Source organism: Acomys russatus, chromosome 1 (genome assembly GCF_903995435.1).
Source record: "Acomys russatus chromosome 1, mAcoRus1.1, whole genome shotgun sequence".
Classification (NCBI taxonomy): domain Eukaryota; kingdom Metazoa; phylum Chordata; class Mammalia; order Rodentia; family Muridae; genus Acomys; species Acomys russatus.
In genome coordinates, this window is record NC_067137.1 from 121,325,343 (window position 1) to 121,349,920 (window position 24,578).

General features: G+C 43.4%; 1 protein-coding gene and 1 gene segment (V, D, J or C); both read right to left on the minus strand.

Annotated features, from left to right (window-relative positions):
- The window catches only part of LOC127194936 (Ig gamma-1 chain C region secreted form-like), a 220,430-nt gene that overhangs the window by 167,125 nt on the left and 28,727 nt on the right, over window positions 1-24,578 (minus strand).
- Window positions 18,536-24,578, minus strand: part of LOC127195443 (disintegrin and metalloproteinase domain-containing protein 21-like) — a 31,642-nt gene continuing 25,599 nt past the window's right edge. Inside the window, exon 4 of the mRNA XM_051152855.1 lies at window positions 18,536-20,905. Coding sequence (XP_051008812.1) covers window positions 18,536-20,905 — 2,370 coding nt within the window. The remainder of the gene's footprint in view (window positions 20,906-24,578) is intronic.

Sequence of the window (24,578 nt, forward strand, 5' to 3'; positions counted from 1 at the left end):
TTAAGGAGGTTTGGGACTGTCTAAATCTTGAAACATAACTCATAACCATTTTGGTAATCCCACATCCTCATGTATTCTGGAGAATGTAACATGACCTTAGATTTATGCTGAAGACACCTCAACGATATGCTGTGATGATACACATAGCACCTTTGCTTACTCTGAGGATAAGGACTCAATTCTTAAGGTTTTTAATTCAAACCCATGACAAAAAAGGCATCTTAATGTATATACATATATGTATATGTATTATGTATAATATGTGTGTATATGTATGTAGTCATACATTTTCTAAGTTATTTTATTACTAATAAATATATTTATGAAATAAATTTAACTCTAAAGCTCTAGTATGCTACACTACTGGACTATAAGTAAAAAAATTTGATCCTTTGGTGCATTTAGTATCATGCAGCTTTGTGATAAATCTCCAAAATTATCAATATTTTATTATGTTCTTTGAAGAGTGTAGGGTACGCAGAGGCACTATGGACCAAAAATCAGAAAGAATTGTTTTAGTATTGTATTTAAAAGATATTTTAATGCTGTAAGTGCCACAACCTCCTTCTTTTCTTTACTGTTATCTGTGCTGGTAAATGTTCTTTTTACAGATTCCATTCCAGAGCTCCTCCTTTAGCTGGATGGCACAAAAATAAAGGTTTTCTCAGCTACCGAAAAGAAAAAGAGCCCAGTAAAATGGAGGTTGGACATGTGTGACAGTTTCCTTGCCAGAATTCTTTGTGTTTGCCAGTGTCCAGTGTGAGCTGCAGCTGGTAAGGTCTGCAGGTGGCTTATGATGTCTGCAGGGTGCACGAGACTTTCTTGTGCACATTCTCAATCCACATCAGGCAGATTTGCCAGGCACTGGGTCAAGTAGCCTCAAGGGACGCGTCTGGAGTTCACCTCAGACATTACTAATAGCAAAAGTGAGTGATAAAGATCCTGTGAAGGGCTGATCCACAATCTGCGCTTATGACTCGCAGAACACTGTGTATCTGCATGGGAGAAATCTGAGAACTAAGAACACTGCCGTGGACTACTGTGCAAGACACACATGGAAGAGACTTCAGTGTGAGCCCAGGAACAAATCTTCTTGTGAGTTCAGAACCTACATGGTGAGATCAGCATTCACAGAACACAAGGTTTACCAAGTAAAATGTTTACCCAAGATAAACTTGCCTTTCTCTCCTGCCTACAGGTCTCCAATCCCAGGTGATGTTCTTACAAACCCTCTACCCCTTGTTGTGCAAAAAAAAAAAAAAAAAATTGATTGTTTTTCTCTTATCCTTTCATGACTCAATAAAGAATACATATATTCAGTGATTTTTAATTTTAATTTATTCAATGGACATCCCAATTGTTGCCCCCTCCCTCACCTCCTCTTGCTCTTACTTTCCCTCTATTATCTCCCACCCTCTTGGCCTAGTCCTCAGAAATGGCAAACCCTCCTCTTTTATCATCTGATCCCAGTCTATGAAGTCTCATCTGGATTGCCTGCATCCTCTTCTTCTGTGGCCTGGCAAAGCTGCCCCAACAGGGGGAATTGATCGATGAATGGGCACCAGAGTCCATGGCATAGAGAGCCCCAGTGTCCATATTATGAGACCAGCAGGGAGCCTGTGATGCCTATTCACGTCATCTGAGCAGGGTGTTTTGGTCAACCCTGTGCATAGTCCTTGCTTGCTGCATTTGTCTCTGCAGGCCCATTCACTCCACCCTGGGCCCAGATTTGTTATCTCTCTTGGTCTCATTGTGGACCTCCTGTCCCCTCAAGTCCTTTTATACCCCAACTCTTCCAAAAGACTCTCTGTGTTCCACCCCAAAGTTTGGCCAGAAGATAGAAACAACCTACATGTCCCTCAACCAAAGAATGGGTAAACAAACTGTGGTACATTTACACAATGGAATACTACTCAGCTATTAAAAACACAGATATCTTGAAATTTTCTGGCAATTGGAATTATAAACAATCATCCTGAGTGAGGTAACCCAGACCCAGAAAGATATGCAAGGTATATACTCACTTCAAAGCTAAAATTAGACACATAATACAGGATAACAACACTACAGTACACAGACCTAAAGAAGCTAAATAACAAGGAGGGCCCTAGGGAGGATGCTTACTGCTCATTCAGAAGGATACATAGACTAGACAACAGAAGCAGTTGAAGAGAAAGAACAGGACCTGAGCCTACCATAGAGGTCCCCTGAAGGACTCCACGCAGCAAGAGATCCAAGCAGATGCTGAGACTCACACTCAACATTACCTCTCCAAGTACATATAAAAAGATTGTTATATCTTGTTAATTCTGATGGGAAAACACTGATCTGATCAGCACATGCTCATTATTGAGTAAATTCCTGGGGGATATTGCAGATGTGTCCATATTTGAGGACAAAATGATCAGCCACCTGTGGGCTCTGCACATTTCTTTAGATCCTGCTGACAGTTCCATTTCAGAGTCACCTTATGAAGAGATAGATCCATGCTGTGCACCATGGGATATGGGAACAGAGTGATCGCTTCATCCAGGAAGTGTTTCAGATTCTCAATATTTTCTGTTAATGTGGTCGTTACCAGAATTTTTTAAATTAAAAATAGCTCACGGGAGTGAATCAAATGTGATTTATATAATACGCAGACCTAGACCTAATTGGTGAGCATAGTTAAAATCTGTTCATGTGACAATTTTCAGTCTGCACTGCCAAAAGCTCCTAATAGGGGAGCACCATGGGGAAGGAGTGTCACGACCCCTCCAGTGGCGTCTGTGTGACAAATGTTACCGCACAACCCAAGGCGACGGCCCCTGGCCAGGCAGAGCCTCTTGGAATGGGTCTGTTGTTCCTGCCAGGAGTAACTGACTGCAGCCTTCTTTTTACTCATTGTGTTGGCATATTCTGTCTTTATTTTTTTCCCGTAATCTTACTCTTATATTACTGTTTCCGTGAAACTCCCTAACATGTGACTGCAGCCAAGGACCATTCAGGCCCAGAGACCACCACCAAGTTCTGCTCCACTTGTTAAAAGAAACATGGCTAAGAATTAATCATCAGTTAATATTTTATATGATGATTTACAAATAAAGTGTTTAAGCAAGCTCCAGAGAGTGGTACTCAGATAAAAAGAAGAACTAAGAAAAACCTGTCTTGGCACAGAGATGTTTGGCATAATGAGAGAACGCTGACCCTTGATAAAGAGGGCACATGCGTACTGATACCAAGATAATGACTTAAGAATGACGACAACACTATTACTTTGCATTCTGTTCTTTGTCCTGTGTGTGCCTGATTGCTTCACTGACTGCCTTGAAACTAATCCATGAAAAAAAAATGTGACCACATACTGCCCATTTCAAAAAATGTGTCTAAAAATCTAGATTGCTTGCCTGCAAAACACACTCAGATCTAAACTCTCCCCTGGGTTGGACTGTTTGTCACTTCACCAAATCCTTGTGCACAACATTCCGAGAACACCTGTTCCCAAGGACCTATACCCAACTGAGATGGTCTGTGGCAAAGGAGTAACTGAAAGTTATTGACAGGACTGATTCTCTCTGTCTCAGGTTCAAGTGAGAAAAGAGGAGGAGACAGGAGAGGAGGAGATGAGACGGGAGGAGAGTGGGGAGGAGAGGGGAGGAGAGGGAAGGAGAGGGGAGGAGAGGGGAGGAGAGGGAAGGAGAGTGGGGAGGAGAGGGGAGGAGAGTGGGAAGGAGAGGGGAGGAGAGGGGAAGAAAGGAGAGGAGAGGAAAGGAGAGGGGAGGAGAGGAGGGAGGAGAGGGGAGGAGAGGGAAGGAGAGTGGGGATGAGAGGGAAGGAGAGAGGAGGAGAGGGAAGGAGAGGGTAGGTGAGGGGAGGAGAGGGAGAGGGGGAGGAGGGAAGGAGAGTGGGGAGGAGAGGGAAGGAGAGTGGGGAGGAGAGGGGAGGAGAGGGAAAGAGAGTGAGGAGGAGAGGGAGAGAGGGAAGAGGCGGGTAGGAGGGGAGGCGATGAGTGGGAAGGAGGGGAGGAGGAGAGGGGAGAGAGTGGGAAGGAGAGGGGAGGAGAGGGGAGGAGAGTGGGAAGGAGAGTGGGGAGGAGAGGGAAGGAGAGTGGGGAGGAGAGGGAAGGAGAGTGGGGAGGAGAGGGAAGGAGAGTGGGGAGGAGAGGGAAGGAGAGTGGGGAGGAGAAAGTACAGTAGAGGAGAAGAACGGACAAGGTAGAAAGGAAGATGAGGTAAGAAGAATGGAGGTCAGGACAGGACACTGCAAGGTTAGGACAGGACAGGATAAGACTGGAGTCATCAGAAGCTGGCTTCAGGTCTAGTGTTTCTGTGTAAGCAGGTGCCTGGTCTGAGCTTAAAGCAATGGAACTCCATTTGGACCCTGTCACTTTTCTTTAAGGAAATGAAGTAACATGCACTAAGTGTGCTTATTAAGGAGTTGTATTTCATATACGACTGAAAAGAACAAAGTGTCTCCATTGTTCTAACAAGGAAGTATTTGAAACATTCCTTAAATATGAAAACTTCCATAGACACCTTACCAACACAATTCATTTGAAATTATCATTGGCATTACAGACATACAAACTCACAGTGATGTTCGTGAAATGAGGACAGTGCGTCCTTGGCTATCCAAGAACGGGGACTCACTTAATGAAATACCTTCACATATATATTCCTGAAAGTCTGCACTCCAGTTCTGGTTCCCTGGAAGCATGAAAACCAGACAGTGAACAAAAAAACATTCCTGAGGTTTGTTTCTCCCATTCCTCTATGTAGAAGAAGAAAAATCACCTTCTGTAGAGGGAAAGTGGGTACATTGTACCCCTTTTATCTCCTTATGAGCCTCCCACATGAAAAGCAGCCCCCAATCTCAGGCTGAAAGCTCAGTCCTGGCTGAGAAGCTCCTGATTCCTTCTCAGAGGAACCTCAATCAAAGGCTGCTCATGGCTATCCTGGTCTTGCCTCTCTCCCTGTGGCTCTTCCTTGTTATGAGTCTCAGTATTTTCAAAAAGGGGACATGGATGGGCATGTTATTCCTTTTGTATTTGACTGATGGCCATGTTTCTTCTCAACAGGCGTCTTGTCCCATGTGGAACTGAAGGAGTCAGGAATGGGCTTGGTGAAGCCCACACAGTCACCTGCACTGTCATTGGGTATTCAATCACACATGGTTGTGCCTAGGCCTGGAGCAGGCATCTCTCAAGGAAGAGCCCAGTGTAGATATGGCACATAAGTAGTGGTGGTAGCACTAATATCAGCCTTTACCTCAAGAGCCACATCTCCATCACTAGAGAAACATGCAAGGACCAGTTTTTCCTGCAGCTGAACTCTGTGACCACTGAGGAAACAGCCATGTTTTACTGTGCAAGAGACACAGTAAAGGGACTTCAGTGCCAGGAAAGATGTAAACCTTCCTTGAGTGAAATTCAAGGCCAGCAGGGGGAGGTCAAACCACATAAAACCCAAGCACTCAACTTCAGAGCAATCAAGATGCCTCTCCCTGGTGGCTACCCCCTCTGGTTACTGTCTCAAGAGTTTCAGAAGAATTACATGGGTGAGCATGTTGTTTATCTTGTTCTTGACTGAGGTCAGTGTTCCTTTTCTCCAACTGTCCTAGGCCAGGTGCAGCTTTAGGAGTCGAGTCCTGGACCAGTGTAGCCCTCACAGTCCCTATCTCTCACCTGCACAATCACTGCTTACTCCACCACCAATAACTATGACTGGACATGGACCCATCAGCCCTCTGGAAAGCCCTGAAGTGTATGTGGTTTATAGATATGCTTCTCAGCCTCATGAGGTCCCATTTACTAATGGTTGACCTTAAGGCCTGGGCTGTTGGTGTTCTGTTCAGGAAGTTGTCTCCTGTATCAGTGTTTTCCAGGTTCTTACCCACTTTTTCTTCTAACTCATTTTGTGCCTCTGGTTTTATGTTGAGGTCTTTAATCCACTTGGACTTGAGTTTTGTACATGGTGACAAATATGGGTACAGTTGCATTTTTCTACATGTAGACGTCCAGTTAGACCAGCACCATTTGTTGAAGATGCTATCGTTTTCCCATTGAATAGATTTGGCTTCTTTGTCAAAAATCAATTGACCATATGTGTGTGGATTCATTTCTGGGTCTTTGATTCGATTCTATTGATCCACTGGCCTATTGTTGTGCCAGTGCCATGCTGTTTTAATTACTGTTGCTCTATAGTACAGCTTGAGATCAGGAATGGAGATTCCTCCAGCAGATCTTTTATTGTATAGGGTTATTTTTACTATTCTGGGTTTTTTGTTTTTCCATATGAAGTTGAGAATTGATCTTTCAATGTCTTTAAAATATTGTGTAGGTATTTTTGTGGGGATTGCATTGAATCTGTAAGTTGCTTTTCGTAAGATGGCCATTTTTACTATGTTAATTCTCCCGATCCATGAACAAGGGACATCCTTTCATCTTCTGATGTCATTTTCAATCTCTTTCTTCAGAGATTTAAAGTTTTTTTTTTCAAACAAGTCCTTCACTTGCTTGGTTAGAGTTACTCCTAGATATTTTATATTGCTTGTGGCTATCGTGAAGAGTGTAGCTTTCTTAATTTCTTCCTCTGCATGTTTGTCATTTGTATATAGGAAGGCTACTGACTTTTTTGAGTTAATTTTGTATCCATCCAATTTGCTGAAGGTGTTTATCAGCTTTAGGAGTTCTCTGGTGGAATTTTGGGGGTCACTTATGTACACTATCATATCATCAGCAAATAGGGATAGTTTGACTTCCTCCTTTCCCATTTGGATCCCCTTGATCTCCTTTTGTTGTTTTATTGCTCTGGCTAGAATTTCAAGAACTATATTGAAGAGATATGGAGAAAGTGGGCAGCCTTGTCTGGTCCCTGATTTTAGAGGAATTTCCTTGAGCATCTTTCTATTTAATTTGATGTTGGTGTTTGGCTTGCTGTATATAGACTTTATTATGTTTAGATAAGTGCCTTGTATTCCCGATCTCTCCAAAACTTTAAACATGAAAGGGTGTTGGATTTTGTCAAATGAAAAGGAGGCTTTTTTTTAAGTTTCTTTTTTTTTATAATTAATTTATCCTTGTTACATCTCAATGGTTATCCCATCCCTTGTATCCTCTGATTCTTCCCTCCCTCCCATTTTCCTTTTACTCCCCTCCCTATGACTGTTCCTGAGGGGTATTTCCTCCCCCTGTATATGCTCATAGGGTATCAAGTCTCTTCTTGATAACTTGCTGTCCTTCCTCTGAGTGCCACCAGGTCTCCCCCTCCAGGAGACATGGTCAAATATGAGGCACCAGAGTACGTGTGAAAGTCGTACCCCACTCTCCACTCAACTGTGGAGAATGTCCTGTCCATTGGCTAGATGTGGGTAAGGGTTGAAAAGGAGGCTCTTTGATCTGTAGACAGGCCTCCTTGTGGAGATCTCCAGTAAGCCAGTGTAAATTTAGGCTTGGGTAAAAAAAGCTCTGAGTCTTCTAACTTATTTGCGAATCTACAGGGAAATAAGAAATAAGAGAGAGATAGAGAATAAACAGCTCTCACACACACAAATTCAAGAGAAAAGGTGGATGAAATTAGACATCTTGCCTTCAACTGAAGTCAAGTTTCCAGTTTTCAACACAGTTTATTGTTGGTGACTGAACTTATACTTCTGAGAAAAGGAAATTACCTCATAGTCAAAAGAGCACAATTAATCACAAAAACAGATAAATTCTAAAATACAACAGATTACATGTTTTAAAGATAAACATTTCTTATCTATGTATTCATCACATAAGTTCATTGTGAGTTCAGAATGACAAAGGTTGATAGGGTCTGAAACTTACAGGAACATATGACTTATCAATTAAGACTGACCTAACTATTTCAATATCCAGCTATCTCTTAGTTCATTAAGAGTTCAGGACAATCAATTTTATCTGTCTTTCATTCTAAAAAAAAAAAAAAACCAGTATTCAGGCATCTCTAGATAGCCTCATTTCATCTTGGGTTCACAGGAAATTTGAAACCAACTTGCGTCTGTTTATGCTGAAATATCAGGATTCGTAGTACTGTCTGGAGTGGAGTCATATCTGAGGTCATAAATCTACTTCCAGCCAGTCCCTAGTGAGGCATATGGAGGTCCACAAAGGTATTTATGGCAGCCATAAGCTAACTTTAACTGTTAAAACTACTGAATCAAATCAGGAATTCCATAATCAGGGATTAATTCATCTGAATAACAAACAGTACATCTTCAACAAGATCCTATAGGAAGTTTGCTCAATCAGAGCTCGTCAATACCCAGAAAGTAACAGTTCACACCAATGCCAGATGTTTTTACTTTTTGTTTTCCAGACAGGGTTTCTCTGTCCAACCCTGGCTGTCCTGGACTCACTTTGTAGACCAGGCTGGTCTTACTCTCAAAGTGATTCACCTGCCTCTGCCTCCCTGGGTACTGGGATTAAAGGCGTGTGCCACCATTCCTGGCTCTAATTCTAGCTTTTAGAGAGATGCAGCAATGCACAATTGACAGGGTAGTCAGAGGCTGGAAGCAATTCTGGGGTGCATCACTGTACAGACCTGGCAAATCAACTCTTAGACAGCCCAGATGCCTAGTGAGCTCCCTTAACAGGGTGGCTCTTGGCAATGGAGGGCTGGATTCTTCTGTGTTTGGGCTGTCTGTCCACAGGGATTCTCTCTACAAGTACAATGGGCAGTAATCTTCGAATTGTCCACATGCTTGCTCCACTTTCAGTTTTCCATTGTCATATGTGTTTTCATACTTTTTCTCTGTTTCTCTGTATGTCTATATGTGTGTGTCTCTCTGTCTCACTTTGTCTCTGTCTCTCTTTCTCTCTACATGTGTGAGTCCCTCTCACTGCGTGTGTATGTGTGTTTGTACATATGTTTGTGTGTGTGCACATGTTGACACTTCTTCTGTCAATCTACATGATAGTCTTGAAAAAAGTTCCATCACATGGCATCTGGCTAGACTGTCTGGCAAGTGAGTCCCAAGGATCACACTGTCTAAAAGTGCCAGAGGTGGGATTAATCCTTGGCTACCACACCTACCTCTTTTTCTACTTATGGAGTACCAAACTTGGGTCTTTGTTCTATTGTGGTAAGAACTTCAAGCACACAGCAGTTTCCACAGCCCATAGATTACGTTAAAATGTAGTACAAATTCTGACTTGAAAAACCTGCAGAGGGCAGAGGTGATTCTGTGTGGGGACAAGGATCAGTCAGATCCTGAGGAAGCAAAGGACCCCTGAGACTGTGGAAGCCAAGACTCAGGGCAGAGACTCAGTAAGATTCCATGGCTAGAGACTGTGTAAGATTCAAGTTAGAGACAACAGGGAAATCAGGCAGGGCCTGTGACCATGAACCCAGATGACTTCAGTCTCTCCATCATCCTCACACAAACCATGCACAACAGAGCCATCCCTGCCCAGCTGTGGGGCTGGTAATAAAATGTGTGTGAAGCTCAGCACTGAGAACTGAGGCCAATGTAGGTAGTGATAATGACTGAGCTTGGGTTAGCAGCTAACAGCTCCTGACCACTCACTGGGTGGCTCTGTGGTGATGACATAGCTGTGGCTGCAACACATTGTTGTCCTATGAGTTCTAAAGAAATTGATGCAGAGAACTCAGTATTCATGGGTTTGTACATTTGTCAGATTTGGAAATGAAGGCAGAAGCCATGGCTGCTTCTACAAACTGATTCTACTTTCTCAGCCCTCCTCTGCCCATCTGGTCCATTCCCCTGTGTGATGACAATGTTCCTGTGAGGCAGCCGAGAAAAATGCAAATAGATCCATACTTATCACCCTGCACAAAACTCAAGTTAAGGTGGATCAAAGACCTCAACATAGCACCTGATAAACTAAAGCTATTAGAGGAGAAATGGGGAAGAGCCTTGAACTCACTGGCACAGGAGACAACTTCCTGAACAACACACTAACATCTCAGGCTCTAAGATCAACAATTAATAAATTAGACTTCTTGAAACTGAAAAGTTTCTGAAAGGCCACAGACACTGACAATAGAACAAAACAAGAGTTTACATATTGGAAAAAAAGATCTTCATTGATCCTACATCAGACAGATGGCTAATACCCAAAAATATAAGGAACTCAAAGCATTAAATACCACCAAACAAAATAACCCAATTTAAAAATGGGGTACAGAGCTAACAGGAGAATTCTCAACAGAGGAGTCTTGAATGGCCCGGAAGTACTTAAAGAAATGCTCAATGTCCTTAGTCACTAGGGAAATGCAAATCAAAATGACTCTGAGATTCCATCTTACACCAATCAGAATGACTAAGACCAAACACTCAAGTGACAGCACATGACGGCGAGGATATGGAGCAAGGGGAACACTCCTCCTTTGTGGGGAGTACAAACTTGTACAACCACTTTGGAAGTCAATCTGGCACTTTCTCAAACAGTTGAGAATAGCTCTACCACAAGATCTAGCCATTCAACTCCTGGGTATATACCCCAAAGATGCTCCACCATAAACAAGGACACTTTCTCAGCTATGTTCATAGCATCTTCATTTGTAACAGCCAGAATCTGGAAACAACTTAGATGTCCCTCAACTGAATAGTGGATAAAGAAAATGTGGGTACTACTCAACTATTACACTCAAAGAAATAATGAAATTGTAGGCAGAAGCTGGAACTACAAAGATCGACCTGAGTGAGGTAACCCAGACCCAGAAAGACACACATGGTATGTACTCACTATAAGTTGGTTAAAGCCATATAGTACAGTGTAAACATACTACAACGCGCAGACACAAAGAAGATAAGGAAGAAGGAGGATCCAATGCATGATGCTTAAATCTCACTCAGGAGGAGAAATAAAATAGACAGAGGTAGTGGTCAAAGAGGGAAAAGGGTAGGAGAGGAAACGCAGATGGATATGAGGGTAGAGGTTAGACCTTGGGAGAACCGGGCAGGAGGAAAAAAGGCATGTAGAGAAAAGAAAAGCTATGGGTGAAGGCATCTCTATGGCAAGCTGAAAAAAGAAGTCAGGGGAGGCTCTCAAGGACATATGAGAAGGGCTCTAGCAGCGGCTCCTAGTAGCAGTGGCCATAGAGACTGAAGAGGTCACCTTCTAACTAGACAAGTCTCCTAATAGGGGGAGGGGAACACCAATTCACCCATGAAAACTTCAACTCAAAATTTATTCTACCTGGCTGCAATTCAACAACAACAGAAATAACAAAAAGCCTACACGTACGTGGAAACTAAACAACTCTCTGCTAAATGACACCTGGGTCAGGGAAGAAATAAAGAAAGAAATCAAGGAGTTTCTGAAATTCAATGAAAATGAAGACACAACATACCCAAATTTGTGGGATACATTGAAAGCAGTGCTAAGAGGAAAATTCATAGCACTAAGTGCCTTTAAAAGAAATTGGAAACATCGCACATAAGCATCTTAACAACACAACTGGAAGCCCTAGAAAAAAAAGAAGCAGAGAAACCACCCAGAGGAGTAGACGCCTGGAAATAATCAAACTCAGGGCTGAAATTAACAAATTAGAAACAGAATCAACAAAACCAAAAGCTGGTTCTTTGAGAAAATCAACAAGATAGACAGACCATTAGCCAAACTAACTAAAAGGCAGAGAGACAGTATTGAAATCAACAAAATCAGAAATGAAAAGGGAGACATAACAACAGACACTGAAGAAATTCAAAGAATCATAAGATCCTACTTTGAAGGCATATACACCACAAAATTTGAAAATCTAAGGGAAATGGACGATTTTCTTGATCAATTTCACTTGCCAAAGTTGAATGAAGAACAGATAAACAAGCTAAATAGTCCCATTTCCCCTACAGAAATAGAAGCAATCATCGATGGTCTCCCAACCAAAAAAAGCCCAGGGCCAGATGGTTTCAGTGCAGAATTCTACCAGACCTTCAAGGGTGAGCTAATACCGATACTCTTCAAGCTACTCCAAAAGATAGAAATGGATGGAAAATTACCAAATTCATTCTATGAGGCCATAGTCTCATTGATACCTAAACCTCACAAAGACTCAACAAGGAAAGAGAATTTCAGACCAATTTCTCTTATGAACATAGATGCAAAAATACTAAATAAAATACTTGTAAAACGAATACAGGAACACATCAAAGATATCATTCATCATGACCAAGTAGGCTTCATTCCAGGCATGCAGGGATGGTTTAATATACGGAAATCCATCAATGTAATCCACCATATAAACAAACTGAAAATAAAAAAACCACATGATCATCTCCTTGGATGCAGAGAAAGCATTTGATAAAATTCAACACCCATTCATGTTTAAAGTTTTAGAGAGATCGGGGATACAAGGCACTTTCCTCAACATAATAAAGGCTATATACAGCAAGCCATTAGCCAAAATCAAAGTAAATGGTGAGATACTCAAGGAAAAGGAAATTCCTCTAAAATCGGGAACAAGGCAAGGCTGCCCACTCTCTCCATATCTCTTCAATATAGTACTCGAAGTTCTAGCCAGAGCAATAAGACAACAAAAGGAGATCAAGGGTATCCAAATGGGAAAGGAGGAAAGTCAAATTATCCCTATTGCAGAGATGATATGATAGTGTACATAAGTGACCCTCAAAATTCCACCAGAGAACTCCTAAAGCTGATAAACAACCTTCAGCAAATTGGCTGGATACAAAATTAACTCAAAAGAGTCTGTAGCCTTCCTATACACAAATGACAAGCTTGCAGAGGAAGAAATTAGGAAAAACCACCCCCTTCACATTAGCCACAAGCAATATAAAATATCTAGGAATTACCCTAACTAAGCCAGTGAAGGACTTGTATGAAAAAAAATTCAAAACTCTGAAGAAAGAGATTGAAGATGACCTGAGAAGATGGCATGATCTTCCTTGCTCATGGATCGGGAGAATTAACATAGTAAAAATGGCCATCCTACCAAAAGCAATCTACAGATTCAATGCAATCCCTATCAAAATACCTACACAATTTTTTAAAGACATTGAAAGTTCAATTCTGAACTTCATATGGAAAAACAAAAAACCCAGAATAGCTAAAACAATCTTGTACAATAAAAGGTGCTCCAGAGCAATCTCCATACCTGATCTCAAACTGTACTATAAAGCAATAGTAATTAAAACAGCATGGTACTGGCACAGCAACAGGCTGGTTGATCAGTGGAATCGAATCGAAGACCCAGATATGAATCCACACACATATGGTCACTTGATTTTTGACAAAGAAGCCAAATCCATTCAATGGAAAAAGGATAGCATCTTCAACAAATGGTGCTGGTCTAACTGGAGGTCTATGTGCAAAAAAAATGAAACTGGACCCATATTTGTCACCTTGCACAAAACTCAAATCCAAGTGGATTAAAGACCTCAACATAAATCAGAGACACTAAGCCACTTAGAGGAAAAAGTGGGAAAGAGCCTGGAACACTCCTTCATTGCCAGTGGGAATGCAAACTAGTACAGCCACTTTGGAAATCTATCTGGTACTATCTCAGAAAAATGGGAATAGGGCTTCCTCAAGACCCAGCTATTCCACTCCTTGGAATATACCCAGATGATGCTCCAGCACACAACAAGAAAATTTGCTCAACCATGTTCATAGCAGCCTTATTCATAATAGCCAGAACATGGAAACAGCCTAAATGTCCCTCAGTAGAAGAGTGGATAAAGAAACTGTGGTACATATACACTATGGAATACTACTCAGCTATTAAAAACAAGGAATTCCCGAAATTTGTGGATAAATGGATTGAGCTAGAAATGATCATAATGAGTGAGTTAACCCAGAAGCAGAAAGAATCAAATGGTATGTACTCACTTAAATCTGCATACTAGCCCAAGGGGCATGTCCCACGAAAGCCTTCCCTTACCAGAAAACTGAGACAGAGGGGAAGGCATCCTATTGGGACTCTAAATGAGAGACCCATGGGAGAATAGCAAAATAAAAGGATCCAGAGGGTCCTAGAAATCTACAAGTAGAACAATATGATAGGCAGATTTGGGCCCAGGGGTCCCGCTCAAACTAAGGCACCAGCCAAGGACAATACAGGAGGTAAACTTTAAACCCCTCCCCAGATCTAGCCAATGGTCAGAACATTCTTCACAGTTGAGTGGAGAGTGTGATATGACTTTCTCACGTACTCTGGTGCCTCGCATTTGACCATGTCCCCTGGAGGGGGAGACCTGGTGGCACTCAGAGGAAGGACAGCAGGTAGCCAAGAAGAAACTTGATATCCTATGAGAATATACAGGGGGAGGTAATCCCCCTCAGGAACAGTCATAGGGGAGGGGAATAATGGGAAAATGGGGGGCGGGGGAGGAATGGGAGGATACAAGGGATGGGATAAAACATTGAGATGTAACAAGAATAAATTAATAAAAAAAAGAAAAAAATTTATTCTACCTACAAGATGTGCAGGGATACAGATAAAGCAGATAGAGCAGAAACTGAGGGAATGTCCAACCAATGCCTAGCCCAACCCGAGACACATCCCATGAGAGAAAACCAACCTCTGACACTATTAAGGACACTCTGCTCTGTTTGCAGATAGGAACCTAGTAGAGTTAGCCTGAGAATCTCCACACAGCACTGCCTTGAGACATGCTGAGACTCATAGCCAAACATTGGGGAAGCATAGAGAGTCTAACAAAAAGGGGGAGAGGAGAACAGGACCTGGAGGTGACAGGAGCATCAAAAAAGACCACCAGAGCCAACTGACCAGGGCCTAGAGGGGCCTGGCGAGACTGGGAACCAACCAAGGACTTTCCATGGACTGTAGCTAGGTCCCCTACAAAGATGTAGCCAATGTAGCTCAGACTTCATGTGGGTCCTCTATTCAGGGGACTAGGACTCTCTCTCTCTCTCTCTCTCTCTCTCTCTCTCTCTCTCTCTCTCTCTCTCTCTCTCTCTCATATGGACTGTCTTGCCAGCTCTTTCATTGCTTCCCCCTGGTGGGGCAGCCTTGCCAGGCCACAGGGGAAGAGGACATGCTCATTCCTGAGGCAACTTGATGAGCAGGGGTGGGTGGGAAGGAGGCCTCCCCTTCTCTGAGAAATGGGGGCGGGCAGAATAGGAGATAAGGAAGGAAAGTGTGGCTGGGAGCTGAGGAAGGGTGGGGCTACCACCAGGATATGAAACAAACAAATAAATAAATAATTTTAAAGGAAAAAAAGAAAGTAGAATTTTATTGCCAGATTTTAAAAGGAGTGCTCTGAATTGATTCCTAAAAGAAAAAAATGAGATTTCACAAAATAGGTGGAATAGAACCAACTGAGACTATGGTGCCTTTCACTAATGCTAAAATTGCCTTATTATTGAAAGACAGTGAATATTGACAAAGAGCTTGTAGTGGTCTGAGAGGGTGGGGAGATTAACAACAAATATCCAAAAAGCAAATGAATTCAGTTCATAAAAAGAATTCATTGGATTCTCCCTTGTATAATAAAAAAGGACTCCAATTTCTAGAACTCCTAAAGTTTACACTGATGCTAGAAAGTCAAAAAGAGCAGTTTATAAGTCAGAAAATATAAATATGGTGTTTGAGAGTCCTTATGATTCAATTTAAAAATCAGAATTAGATGCAATTCTGATGATATTACCAGATTTTCAAGAATTGGACTCTCGATATGCAGAAAGAGATGTTTTGCATATAGAAACTGCTGGTCTAACTCAGGATGATTCTGGCTAAGCTTCGCTATTTATGCATTTATAAAAATGATCAGAAATAGAAATCATCCATTGTATATAATGCATATCACATCTGCATAGGCCCTCTACCACAAGGTAATGATCAAATTGAATAACTATTGATAAAAAATGTGTTAGTGACTTCAGAATTATATTTTTTTAATGTCATGTTAATGGCAAAATGTAAAGAATTTACTATCACTTGGCAACAAGCCAAGGAAATTGTAAGCATATGGCTTACTTACTTTTTATATAACCAAACTCCTTTATCTACAAAAATAACCTTAAAAGTAGACAAAAAGCAAATGAATGTATTTCATTTCAGAGTTTGGTAAACTGAATTATGTGCACTATACTATAAACACATATTTAGGATTTCTATGGAAAACTGCTGTAGGTCCTGAGATGACTGATTAGACTATGACACACGTATTTGAAGTTATAGAAATCCAAGGGAAAAGGAAAATGTTCTTGATAGACTCCACTTGCAAAGTTGAATCAAGATCCAGTAAACAAGTTAAATAGTCCTACAGCAATAGAAGCAGTCATCAAAAGTCTCCCAACCGAAAAATCCGCGGGCTGGATGATTTCAGTGCAGAGTTCTACTAGACCTTCAAAGAAGAGCTAGTGCCAATGCCCTTCAAACTACTCATTCTAGGAGGCCACAGTCACCTTGACACCTAAACCTCACAAAGACCCAACAAAGAAAGAGAATTTCAGAACAATCTCTCTCATGAACACTGAGGCAAAAATACTCAATAAAATAATCACAAACTGAATACAAGGACACATCAAAGAGATCATTCACTATGACCAAGTAGGCTTCATCCCAGGCATGCAGGGATGGTTCAATATATAGAAACTGATCGATTTAATCCACCATATAAACTAAATGAATGCCCCCCCCAAAAAAAACCAGAAGAAAAAACAAACAAACAAAAACCACTTGACAAAATCCAACACCCATTCATCTTTAAAGACTTGGAGAGATCAGGGATGCAAGGCACACAGCTAAACATAATAAACGCTGTATGCAGCAAGCCAATAGCCAACATCAAATTAGATGGAGAGAAATGCAAAGAAATTCCACTGAAATCAGGAACAAGAGAAGGCTGCCCACTCCACATCTTTTCAGCTGATTAAGAGCCCAGTTGTTAAATAACAAAGGTTCTCAGCTGTTGTGGCAGCAGAGGAGCCAGAAGGCCTGAATAGTTACTCCTCTTTTCCTTGCCCTGGGCATATACCTGAAAGATGCTCCACCACAAGGAAGGGCATTTGCTCAACTATGTTCATAGCAGCTCTATTCATAGTAGCCAGAATCTGGAAACAACCTAGATGTTCAACTGAAGAATGGATAAAGAGACTGTGGTACATTTACACAATGAAATACCACTCGGCTATTAAAAACAAGGAAATCTTGAAATTTGCAGGCAAGTGGATGGAACTAGAAAAGATCATTCTAAGTGAGGTAACCCAGACCCAAAATGACACGCATGGTACATGCTCACTTATAAGTGGATATTAGCCACATAATACAGGATAACAACACTACAGTACACAGACCTAAAGAGGCTAAATAACAAGGAGGGCCCTAGGGAGGATGCTTAATTCTCATTCAGATGGACAGATAGAACAGACACGAGAAGAGGTTGAAGAGAGGGAACAGGACGGGCGCCTACCGTAGAGGTCCTCTGAAAGACTCCTCCTGCCAGGGGAGCGAAGCAGCCTGACCTTGAGGTGGAGCTCAGGGAGTCTTATGGAAGAGTTGGAGGATAGAAACACCTAGAGGGGTCAGGATCTCCACAAGGAGACCAACGGAGCCAACAAATTCGTGCCTGGTGGTTGTGAGGGAGGCTTTGCTGCAAAGACTGATACATCAACCAAGTACCATGCATGGTGAAGATCTAGACCCTAGGCTCAGATGTATTCCATGGGCAGCACGGTTTCCTTGTGGGTCTCATAACATGGGGCGTAAAGTCTACCTCTGACGTGTACTCTGGTGCCCACTTGCTGATCATTTCTCCCTGGCACAGCAGGCAGGAAGAGGATGCAGGCAGTCCACATGAGACTTGATAGGCTGAGGTCAGATGATAGGGAAGGAGGGCTCCCCTTTCTGAGGACTAAGGGAGGGGGAAGGGGGAATGCAGGAGGAAGGGTGGAACTGGAATGCACAAGGGAGGGGGCTACAATCAGGATGTAAAGGCAACAAATTCAATACTTTAAGAAAAAAGAATTCAAGTGTAAACAGCAAGGCCACCAGTCTGAAAGATGTAGTGAAAGTATTTAGAGAAACTCCAGCCACCAACTGGTCATTCACCAAGGTTGCAACCTCTTGGGTTTACCCTCTGTGCTGGAGCTGGGGTAGAAAAGCCAGTCTTCAGGAACCTCAAGCAATGGCCTTGAAAATCCCATCACAAGCTGTGGGAGAAGGCACCAGGGACAAACATGGTGCTTAAGGGGTGGAGAAGCCTCAGTGGTCAGGAACCATGTCTTATGGAAATATCCCAGATACATTCTTAAGAGAGATATAGACATCTCCCGTTGATCCTGAGACGGAGACCTAAAGCCAGGACCCAGAGGATGGCTGAAGATCTCCTCCTGCGACCAAAGGGGCAAGTTTAGTGCAGCGACAAAAGTGTATCAAAAGTACAGAATCAACAGTACCAATTTTCAGTTTCCAAAGATTTATTCCCGTGTGAGCATCAGCAACCTATTAGAGACAGGTGGTGTCGGAACACATCACCTCCTGGGTCCCCGTACACTCGGGCTCTCCGGAGCTGTGGGCTTGAGCTTTGCCTCGTCAGATTTTCCGTTTTGTTCTCTTTATTTTGCAGAGGCCAAGAGGCTAACCCATTTTTACCTGGGCATAGCGGGTGCATGTCCATGACTGTGGGCAGCTTTGCTTTGTAAAGCAGCTTGCAATTCTTCAAATTTGATAATCCTAGTAACTCCTATACGAACGGCATAGCCAATGAGCAGTGTGCCTACGAAGACGTAAATACGACCAAAGATCATTCTAAAATATACCACTGGTTGCTGGCTCTGTTTTATTGTACGCTTTTTAAGTGGAAGGGGTCCACTGTCTATGCTCCCGCCAGGTCCATCTCCTACACAGTTTGGAGGGTCCCAACCCACGTGACAGTGGCAATTTCTATTATTGTTGCACATTCCTCTAAAGTTGCACTTTTCCGGGGTACAGTCATAATCCAAATCAGATAATGTTCCGTTGCAAGCCCCTCGATCGCAGAACTGAGTTTTGGAACACGGAGCGCCTATTCTCACATGTCCAATATCTATGGTTTCTGTGGCGCGATGCTCATCGAGCCCAAAGCAGGTAAACCCTGAGATAACCGACTGATGGAAGGAACTATGTTCCTGCAACTGTGGGAGATGGGTGACGTTGGTACACTGCAACCTTCCACACAGCTTATCATGATCCGAGCAAGTATGGTACGAGAGGCTTTCTCTTGGTCTATAGCAATGCCCAAATCTAAAACTTTCCTTATTGATGTCATAGCACGCTTTGTTAGCCACTTGGGCATTTGCACCAAAGATTTCCTTGCAATGCACACTGCGATCACTGCAGTTTCCTCTATAGCAATACCCCTCTTCTGAGCATGGTGTTCCATCTTGCAGATAAGTGTCCTCTGGGCAATGGAATGATTTCCCTGTACAGTACTCTGGAAGATCACATATGTTCTGCATAGTTCTGCAAAGGGTCCCAGGAGGACTGTAGGTGCAGTTTGCACAGCATGTTTCTTTATCACAAATGCTACCCGAAATGAACCTGCAGTTACTATTACAGCAGGGGTCTGCATAACATGCCTTGTGGGAACCACAGTCACAGTCTTCACCTGGGTCTATTTTGAAGTTTCCACAAATCGTATACGTATATGATGTGTTATAATAAGTGTGATGGTCATAGTAGAGGCACGGCATCAGATCGGGGGTGTTAATTATTTGGCTGAGCTCCGCAAGGGAACAGTTGCTGAACGTGTCTGTCAGCCGAGGGTCTAAGAACATAATGCAGGTAGCCCTCCGTTGACAAATGCAGTACCGCTCATCATCGTACTTCAGACCTAAGCTGCTCCCAATGCGATTGGCTACTACGACGGACATAAATATGAAGGCCCGCCCATTCTTACCAATACAAGTCAGGCCGTTCGCAGTACATATAGCACCTACGATTGGGAAGGCGTTCGAGTCCCAGGGTCCATAGTTATTAATTACAGTGGAGGCATCCGGCTTAAATACGTTATAAAAGGTTGTCACGTAGTAATTATGAACAGCGCCTCCTGGTACGGTAAAATCGTGATGAAATGGATCTCTCACGTTATATACGGTTAAAAGAATAACATAGTACCGTATTTGAATATGCCTCAAATAGCTGTCCATCAGACTGATAAGTGAAAACAAATACGTGCAAGATCTGTTTACAGTACGGGCTATGATGTGCACAGAATAGGTTGCTTGAAAATGACCTTTTATAGCGGCCGCATGGGAAGCATAGTTCTTACTTGACATTCTGGGAGCAACGTCCGCATGTGCTCCAGGGATGGGAGGGACTGTAGTATGGCTTATGGACTTCCAATTCTTCATGGGCCCTATAACACCGGGATCAGCTACTATCTCAGACAGAAGGTGCTCAAACCTGTGTGAATCAGCGAGGGGGTTGATCTCATAGGCGATGTCGTCCAAGTGCATGACACCTGCCAGGCCCCCATTACAAGTATCCACAGTGACCATGGACTGAGGGATCCCCTCCAGGTAGCCAATATAGTAACAGTCTCCAGGGAAATAAGGGTAATCCATCTGTAAGGCTGCTTGGTCATCCTGAGTCGTCAGCAGCAAGTGTCTTGGCCAAAAAAGTGTCTTTCTTCGCAGGTGGATGACATGCCTCTGGCCCCTAAAACGCAAGCTATAGGAGAGCCGTCCTCGCGCTTGGAATCCTTTGCCGTGGTAGATCACCTTTCGAGGAATAACCACCTCTGATGAAGTATAACGCCACGTGGGACGGCCTTGGGAACACTGGGCTGGAGCCAGGAGGAGCACCCAGAGTGCAACCAGCAAGAGGGGAACCCTGGGGATCACCGGTCTTTCTATTAGCCTCATGTCCCAGCTCAGAGATAACTTTCTGGGTAAAGCCAGGCTAGACCCTCTGCTGTGGCCACTGACTGGTCTAGGAAACACTGACAGAGGACAAAGACCTTCCTCAGGCTCCCTGCCCTGGTGGTTACCCAGACAACTTGGGTTACTTAACAGTCACTGGGTGTGGCAGGAATGAGTCTGGACACGTTACCTGAGGCTGAGGTTAAATAGGGTCAAAAGTGATGTCTATAAATTTATCTGGGAGAGAAAAGGCAGAAGCAGCAGTATTTCCTCTGAACAGGCTCAGTCTTTTCTCCTGTTTCTTGGGAGACAAAATACCGTTACCACATTTTCAGTTCTCAGAACATATTCAGTCCCCAAGGTTACTTTGGGTGTGTTTCTGGGAGTCAAATTTTTTTCTTTTCTTTTCTTTTGTATTCATATTTCTCCTGTTTTTGAAACTTGGAGGCAAATAGTGTGAATGTTACCCCTTTAGCTGCAGATTGTTTTATTCTTCTAAACATATTTTCATTTGAGCTTACAGGCAAACTATTTACAAATGGTTTTGTCCTTTTCGATTTTGCATGAATGTTTTCAGATTTCTGCATGCTAGGATGGTGTTGATTTTTCTGCTACATTATATGAGACCTGAGAGTTCTATCTGGATACCTCTGAACTCTAGAAATGTTAAATACCATCTCCTGTAAGCATAGTATTTCCCTGGCCCTGTCTGCGTCCCAGTTGTTGGTCACCCTTCAGCTGATTGGTCTTCAACAAGAGATGCAAACAGCCTCTGTTGATATGAATGTCTAAGAAGTACGCCACACACTTCTCCCAGGTTCATCGTTAGTGTTTACATGGCTCTTCTTTTGTGGAAGGAAAAGAAATGTCTCGGCTGGAGAGATGGCTCAAAGTTTAAGAGCACTCACTGCTCTTCCAATGATCCTGAGTTCAGTTCCCACAGCCATATGGTGGCTCACAACCATCTGTATTGTAATCTGGTGCCCCCTTCTGCTATGCAGATGTACATGAGGTCAGAGCATTGTATACATAATAAATGAATATACCTCAGTGTGTGTGTGTGTGTGTGTGTGTGTGTGTGTGTGTGTGTGTGTGTGTGTAAATCTGTGCTTCTCCAAGAATCTCATTAAGGAAAATGGGAAAAAACCTAACATCACCATGCTGTCTCTGACAAGTCCTGGCTCAGACACATGACCAAATTCTGGAGCCACAAAGGCAGGTTGTGGGGCAGGAGATATGATGTGAGAAAAAAATGGGGTTTGAACATTTTACTTTCTGTCAAAAGTATATATCTCATCAACATGTATTTAGTGGAGGGAGGGGGGTGGCAAAGATCTCTGCAAGATTCTTGGGGTCAGACTGTACTTCCCAAACCCCCAAGCAGCTAGCCTGTTAACCCCAAGTAGCCTCATGAATAGGACTCTGCTTCCACCCTGTGGCCACCAGTGTCACTGCACCCAATGCCCACAGGAGGCTCTTCTTAAGGGAGGGAGGGAGGAAATGGCTTGGTCTGTCTGGTAATGGTAAGAGATGAATGCTTTGTAGTTGATTATGGGGAAAGGGATCATGTTCTCTATCACTGGTGACCAGTTTGGGGACATGGACTTATACTGACATTTAAGAAAGGCTTCTCAAGGCTCATGACCCCTCGTCACCACCCTGAGCCTCTGTGTATCACCAGGCTGGATTCCCATGTCCTGCATAGACATAGGTCCACAGCAAGCACAAGGATGTTTCCTGACTTAAGTGAAGGGCATAGGTGGGATATCTATACAACTAGGGAGTGCCAGAGCCAGCCTTTCCAACCACCACCTTCTCTTCCTCCTCTACCAGGCCCAACCCAGTGTTGGACAGAGCCCTGTGGAGACAGTTTATAAAGGCAGGTCACTTCAGGCCCTAGCTCTGATTACAGAGCAGAGCTTAGATGCCTGCTGGTGACCAGCGGCATCTTTGCATGATCCCCCTAACCAGATCCAGAGAGTTGGCCCCACCCAGCCAAGTGGACTTTCGCTTTGCAGGTGAAAGAAAACAGGCAGAGAGAGCAAGGGATTCGAGGTAACAGGAAGGAGAGGGAGAGAAAGAAAATGTGAACTATTACATACCTGTGTAAATACTGGTGAAAATATAGGAACTGAGATCTGGAATTTTCATCACGGTTTCAAATTCTCAGACTGAACAAAACCTTCTCCTGGACCCTTGTTTCCAACGGTGCAACCTCAAGCGGCTTTAATTTTCTCATCTTAGAGGCGCAGATTGCTGTAGAGTTGTAAGATGACATTTAATGAGTTAATTATTTCCAACAAGCCACTTAAACAACTAACATTTATCAGTTATTCCCACAGAAGCACTGAAGCATCCTTCTGCTGACCTGGGACTTGCTCTAAGATCATAAACATTGTCTTCTCATCAAGCCAGGAAAAACCTCCAGTCACACTAAAGAAAGACAGAAATATACAGAATCTTCTGGAAGGACAGCTCTTGACTAACTGCAACATGGTAGGCTAAGCACTCAACTGCCTCTGGGCCCAGTTCCTGCCAGTCACATCGCTCATACCTGGCACTGCATTCACTTGGCACTCACACAGGGCTACCCAGTCCAGAACAGACTGCAGATCCAGCAAGTACCTCTGGCTGGTAGCACAGGAGCTGCCTGCAGTGGCCAGGGTTTCATTATCCTGAAGTCTTGCTCCTCAGTCACTTGCACATCTCCTCTCACCATACTATGACCACTGCAGTCATCAACCTCCGCCAAGGCCTTCCTAGGTAATGCCAGGAAAACACCTTCCACTAGCCCCACACATGCCAACCCTTAACACATGTAAACTCCCTCCAGGGTCCTACAGGGACAAAATCAAATTTAAACTCGGCTTCCAGCAACATTAAGCTGTGTGCTATGCTATTGCCCAGGACATCCCAGCTGCAAACTTCTGCCTGTGAAGTACAGGAAGCTGGGCACCTCGAGATTCCCTTTCTCCCAGGATTGAGGCATCTGTTGAAAAGACTTTCAATTATGAATTCTCATCTGCGATGTCTATATCTCCTACACTTTAAACACTTTATATTGCTTGTTTGCTTTGGTTGGTTTTTGTTTGACTTTTTACATTTTCAAGACAGGGCTTCTCTGCATAACAGCCCTGGCTATCCTAGACTCAATCTGTACGCCAGGCTGCCCATGAATTCACAAAGATCCACTTGCCTCTGCCTCACACGTGCTGGGATTATGGGCATGTACCTGGCTCTTAATGAACCCCATGCCACCCTTCACAATGCAACAGTCCCTTGCTCCCCACAAGAGGGCAGAATCCTGGTGTCAGCCATGACAAGCCCCCAAGAACTACTTTGTAACAGGGAAGATCATGAAATCATCGCTGTGGATAAGTGCAAGGACGGCTCCAAGACATCCAGGCATCCGTGAAGCATTGCAGTCTTCAAAGAAACAAAACCACAATACCTGGATTCCAACACTAAGCCCCTGAGAGAAGTACCTGGACAGCCCCTCACCATCCCTGTGCAGGGAAAGCATTAGGGAAGGTGTACAGCCCGCACCCTCCAGCCACCCACATGCAGATAGGCTCTCCTGACTGCCCTGAACCTATCCTCACAACAGTGGCAATGCCCTCTATATTTCTAGCATGAGCCCTTCAGGACCTCATTGCTGCTGTCAGCAGTGCAGCCCCATGGAAGCAGAGGCCGCAGAGCACAGGTGACAAAGCAGGTAAGTCAGTGCACTAGACAGGTCTGGGGAGAGAATTCTCCTCTCTCCCCAGGGCCAGAAATAAAAGCCTCTCCA